Source organism: Halyomorpha halys, unplaced genomic scaffold (assembly GCF_000696795.3).
Source record: "Halyomorpha halys isolate HHAL.00 unplaced genomic scaffold, Hhal_1.1 Scaffold716.1, whole genome shotgun sequence".
In the NCBI taxonomy this organism is placed as follows: Eukaryota; Metazoa; Arthropoda; class Insecta; order Hemiptera; family Pentatomidae; genus Halyomorpha; species Halyomorpha halys.
The window spans coordinates 91336-97738 of record NW_027112477.1 but is presented as its reverse complement, the minus strand read 5'-3'; the positions used below and the strand labels follow the sequence as shown (position 1 = coordinate 97738).

Genomic DNA, 6403 nt, shown 5'->3' with positions numbered 1-6403 from the left:
TACTGAAGTGCAATGTTCCTATTTTATAATTAATGAATGGAATATAGTCCGGGTGCGGTCAATTAAAACTCAAATAGTAAATTGGTGTAATATTTGAGTTTTAATTGACCGCACTCGGTTCAAATTCCATCTATTGATACACACGGTCAAACAGCATTCTCCCTATTCCTATTTTATATATTTTTGAGAGGAATGCCATGACTCGAGTTACAAAAACGTTTTTGCCAACAGAAGTATTGAATATTAAAAAAATTGTGAAGACTGAAGCCAAAGCCTATCCAAGATCCTGTTATAAACTATTTACTTAATTTTTTTCTATTCCTTTTTCTCAAATTATTTTTTCATATAATTCTATTGTTTGTTGCATTGATTCTGTAAATTTCATGAGACTTTGTAGATCTTTGGCTGCCCGAACCAGCTTTCACCACGCCTGTCTTGGGTCACTGCTTTCCATTTTGTTGCATGCAGCTCTTTCGTATCTTTGTTAATTATATCGATCCATCTGGTTTTTGACTTTCCACGTAGAATTTTTCCAAGAATAGAGCCCTTCCGGGTTTGTGTAGATGCGTCCCGATGGATTGCTTCGAACCACATGTACCTCCACCTAGTTACTGTTGCATAGGAAATGCCGCAATGGGTTTAGTGTGATCATTAATAGTACAGGTAATGTCAGTGAACTAACAGTCGCATTAAATGACATATCTATAGACCTTGACTGTGAATTGTCACAACACATCAACATTACCAAATGTAATTACGATATGCAGGTAATTACAACAAAACATCGTTCTTATATAGTTGCCCAAAAACTTAAAATTGTATCAGCCTCGGAGCCCGAAAACAAAGGGGCCCAACGCTCCTGGATTATGTCCACCAGGAATAAAAAAAAACTCTACCCCGACGTTCTTCTATGTCCTAAAGTTCAAATAATCCTCCCGGGCCCAAAAAATGAATCCACTCCAAGCTACCGAAATAAATCTACCCATTGAGGCCAAAAAATTTCATTCATCTTAGGCATAAAAAATAAATATATCACGGGCACCAAAAGGTGCCTATCTCTTGAAATACCAAATATTAGGAAAAGTAATAACTAAAAAAGTGTTGAAGGACTAGTGCGACGCTGGAATAGCATTCTGCAAATTACGAATACCTATGCGGTTAATCGGAATGGCAATAAAACCAAAAATTGAAGTCCAGTTTGTAAGGTTAAGTCAGATAGATTACGGAGAAATTTTAGAAGTCAGATAAATTAGGAAGAAAATTTTTAATGATCAGAATTAAAAATTTTCTTGTAATATGTCGGTATTACCCTTGCAAGATCGATCCGGACGTCTACTTTTGGTTTTACTGCCGAAAAACCATTTTGGGATCGTGCCATAACATGATATTTAATTAATGGTCTTTTATGAGCCTTTGAATGAAGAAACTTTATCAAGATTGTTTGCACATATTTTTTGATATCTTTCTAGGATCTTTTATTTTTAACAAACTACATGAAGTTTAGTCACACCTCTTTGTTGGTATTTTTGTATATGTTAACCTTCTTATAACATGTAAGAAGGTATTTGTGTGCAAAACGTGTTTAAGCTTGAAGACTATTTAACGTGTTATAGACTGAATTTTAGTTTTATGAATTATTAATATGGCTAAGTTTAGAAAACGTGTTAATCGAATCAAAGGTAAAAGATGGATCAAAGGACAGAGTTCCAGTTCCAATCCATCTACACAAAAATACAGAGAAGCAGCGAAGTCAAGATTTTTTGAACCTATCACTGGTAAGTAGGAATGAAAATTCATATTTTGTGATTCGGTTATTCCTTTAACATTTATTTTAAACACTAATACTGACAAGTTTATTCTACTTATGAAATATATATTTTGAAATGTTTTGTTTAAATAGGTCCCTCTATGTTGACAAAAGAAGCTATTGAAAAACATGATGAAAAATCTTTTTCTAAGAATGGGACAAGTATTGCTGATGATTTGGAATCTTTTGGAGGAAGAACGTTTAAAACTTTTGACACATTTGCTAGCGATTGGAGTGCATGTTCTAATCAATCCTTTAATAAGTAAGTCTTGCGTTTATCTTATTAGGATTGATTGTTTTGAATTTGTAGAATATTGTATCTAGTAAACCCTTAAACCTTTTTATCTTTCAGCAATTTCATAATAAATGAAAAATGGTTATTATTTCTAATAATGAGTAAATAGTTGACTGTGGGTGTATATAAATTAGGAGAAGATGGTTGGGGTGTGGTTACAAAGAACATAAATAAGAATAAACCTATTTATTAGTCGTTTCGGAAAGAATTTCAAGCTTTCATCAGGGGTAAGAATAAAATACACGGTAACAGTCATGATGAATAAAAGGAATTACAGAATGATTGGAAATAGATACATAAATATTGTCGAAATAAAATTTATAGTTTAGTCATTACGAGAAGATTCAAGCTATATGAAAAGAATTAATAGTGAAATTAAGAAATATCTCCACCAAGTCAGTATGTTCTACATGTTTTATTTCTTTTGTTTTCATATTTCTTTTTACACCCATACTCTTTCTTTTTTCTTTGTTTATTCTTTCTAGTTAACCCATGTTATTAAGTTATGTTCACCATATCTTATTATTGTTGTATTTCCTAATTACTCTTTTTGGCATATGTAATATTTAATTTTATTTCTCCCATTCTTTTATTTTATTTACGTATTTCATTCATTACATATATCTTCTTTCTCACTTTTTTTTTCTTATTTTTAAATAATTTACAAATTTTTACTAACTAGATTTTCTCATTATAATTTATATTCTTTTTGTCTTATTAAACTTTATATTTTATTTCTTTAATCCTGTTATATAACTTACCCACTTAATTAATTACATATATTTTTCTTACCCATTTTTTATCATAATTTTCATTTTTATGTATATTTATATACTTGTTTCTCATATAGCCTTTATCTTCTTATAATATTTGGACTATAATTTTTTTTCAACTATCTATCTATATTCTTAGTAATTTTCTAATCATTCTGTAATTCCTTTTCTTCATTATGGTTGTTTTCTTTGTTCTTAGCTCCAATGAAGGCTTGAACTTCTAGCCGAAATGTTGGTCTAGTGACAGTACTTTCTTACAAAGTACTGCAACCCTGACTTAACATGAATTGTAGTAGTACAGATTTAATAATTTAAATGACAATGGAGTGGTATTTATGTATAGAAGTACACATACAAGAAATAAAGATACAAGAAAAATTAATTTTAATCTACATAGACTATCTATATATGTATATATATATTTGACCATGAAACTTAAATATAAGATGGTCAGAGTTGCGGTCAAAAAAAGAACAAATAGTTTATAACTATTTTAATGTCCGACGTTACGCCCCACTTTGCAGGGATTCATCAGGGCTAAAAAGATCCAAAAAATAAACTACTAACAATATTACAACAATAAGGTAATTTAAGCTAGGATAAATATTATGTAAAAATAAAGTGATAAGAAATTACATATGAATAAAAAGAAGGAAGACATAAAATAATATTAATATAAAATAAACTTGAATAAACAATGATAAGAATAAAAAAATAAGTAACAATGGTAAGAATAGAAATTTTAAAAAAATATGTAAAATATACAGTTTAAAAGGACCTTAAAAGGATCAGGACCTCTTACCTGTTCAATGCGAAAGGATGAACAGAAGGTGACAATAAATCGAAAGCATGGAGGAGTGGAGGGGAGGTGGCCAGCCGTTTAACGGTTATATTTCAATATAACCAAATATTTTATATATTGTGTGTATATATATATATATATATACACACACACACATAGACTATCAGTTTCCACAATAACACTTTAAATATTAAAACAAATTCTACTTATTTTACGCTTAGATTATTATACAAATTTATAGACTAAACTGTTTTTATTCTTTTCAGATTGGTTAAAAAGTTCAAATCGGATAGTGCTATCCATAAGGATATGCTTGCAGTTTTGGCTGCTGTTACTGAAGTAATAAAAGAAAATGGAGGAAACGAAACTTCTACTGAATATTTTGGTGCTTTGGTAATGTCATTTTTATTTCTCTAAAATTAGGAAATTGAAACTTTTCATATTTTTATCCTATATTACATGCATATTTATTATGTGTTTGCTTTGATAATTGGACAACCTAAAAAAAAAGTTTTTTTTTAATACATTGTGAAGACAGGACCATAGACTGAAGTAACTTTCTATGCTGTTTTCTCTGTGCAGACTGTTTCAAAACAAACAATAAAATATATTATAAAATAAAAAGTAATAAAACAAAATGGTGTAAGAATACAATAAAAATAAAGTTCTAAGTCTAAGAATTTAATACTAAATTAAAAAAAATTCCAAGATTTTAGATTGCCCCATTATCAAATCAAAGTAGCGATATATCAAATCAGGGCTTTCTAAAAAACTACTTCCTACAGTTTTACATAATTTTTGCTATTATTTAAGTAGCATTTATAATAATATTTTGATCCAAACATAAATATTTATCTTATATTATTCAAAGCGTTTTAATAGGGGTATTCATGATATATTATAAGTATAGGATTGTGGTCAGCCCAATTTAAAGTCCATATCATATATTAAATGCAGAGGAGCTCCTAGTGGATTTTCTGGGCAACTTGTTTTGTAACCTTGTAATCTTTACGAGATAATGAAATCTACAGATTTGCCACATCATCTTTTCTCCACCTTACTTGTTCCTTGTTTCCTCTCCTACTTTTTTTTTTTTTCGATTACCTTCTTATAAGTATTTATCCACTTACTTAAGAGTTTAGAAACGTCCAAAACAAACCAAACATGAACTAATAGCAATTAACCTATCAAAGAAACAACTGATCGAATGGTTTGTTGCATGATATCATTCTCCATTCGAGACCTATTAACTGACTCTCAACCATGTTAAATGTTATATCGTTTTAACCTTTGAAAAGAAGGAAATATTTCTCTATTTAACACACTTATAACTTATTAAACTTAATGAATATCCCTAATATTGTATTTATTACATTATTTTATTTTAAAGACGAAGTCAATCCTTTTTTGCTCCTTAAATTCTTTATCGCATTGGACATTTCTAACTAAAATCAGTTCATGTTTTACCTTTTTATCCTCTTACAATACATGTCTTTTAAATCTACAACTTAAGCCCTTATTTCATCAACCATAAAAAAATTTCTTTATGTAATATCCACTAATATGAAATGCTACAACCCTTGGAGTGTCAGTAGTTTGTTGAAAAGTACTGTTTTTTGGAACAATGGTTAAACAAGGAGGTGATTTTGTCAAGATCACATTCAACCAGCACATTTTTCCTCAATTAAAGGTACCCACTTTATAAAGACTGGGTAGGTCCCGGAGAGCTCTATAACACACAGGGTCGCCTCACCGCTACAGTAACAGAATAAATAATTCTGATTCACATCACTACTCAAATACTTTAGTTAACTATTTTCAAATGATTAATGAGTTTTTCCTATTAAAAATCAAATCAAAATGGTTATTTATACCAACCTTTAATGAAGAAGACCTCGTGTTTTTTCTCATTAAGTTACAATTGTCTGAATACTATTTTTATTATTAATTCTGATATTCTTTTATTATAAGTTAAATTTTTTTACTTTATTTTTAATTTGAACAATTTTTAACTTTTATTTTAATTTTAGATGACCTCTTTGGACTCGGATGGAAACACCGATGATACAGTTGCTGCTATTTTGAATTTGTTAAGTATGGGAATCAAAAGTGTCCCTAAAAATGTCCTTCAAGCAAAGTTTTCCGAATCATCGTCTACACTGATAAAAACTCTGGCTAGATTTTCCGAGACTGAAAAAACTTCTGTTTTAAGAGCTGTAAGTAGCTGTGTTCAGTATTCAGTTGCTCACTAGCAATTGACATTACACTAAACGGGTGGTTCATGAATTAAAATCAATTCAATCGTAGATCAGTTTAGCTGCAATAGCCCTGATGGTCAGGTTATGCTGAAATGTTGGAAAAAATCAGGGTGTATACACGCAGGAAAAAGTGTGAGAATAGTAAGGGATTTTTATATTTTTATAATTCAACAGAAGGTCAATGAATTTTCTGAAAATTAATTCCTGTAAAAATGATAACTTTGAAATTAATTGATAATATCAAAATTATAAAAGAGCAGAAACAAAATATGCATCTATATTGTTTGTTATCTTCTTATCTAAGGAAGGGAGAGTCATGACTTACGGAGATTTTGTAAAAATGATTATTATAATTTCTTTGATTTTTAATATCTTCTTGACTGATTCATTACCATTTAATCCTTTTAGTGCCAGAGATCGATATATCAGCCTTTGCTGCATTGATGAAAAAGCCAGTGCTGATATATT

General features: G+C 29.6%; 1 protein-coding gene across 1 annotated transcript in view; it reads left to right on the top strand.

Annotated features, from left to right (window-relative positions):
- Window positions 1-1550: 1550 nt before the first annotated feature.
- The window catches only part of LOC106685609 (RRP12-like protein), a gene marked incomplete in the record, with an annotated part of 36976 nt that continues 32123 nt past the window's right edge, over window positions 1551-6403 (top strand). The window contains 4 exon segments of the mRNA XM_067050311.1: window positions 1551-1775; window positions 1901-2069; window positions 3944-4070; window positions 5708-5893. Of these exon segments, the coding sequence (XP_066906412.1) occupies window positions 1643-1775; window positions 1901-2069; window positions 3944-4070; window positions 5708-5893 (615 nt within the window).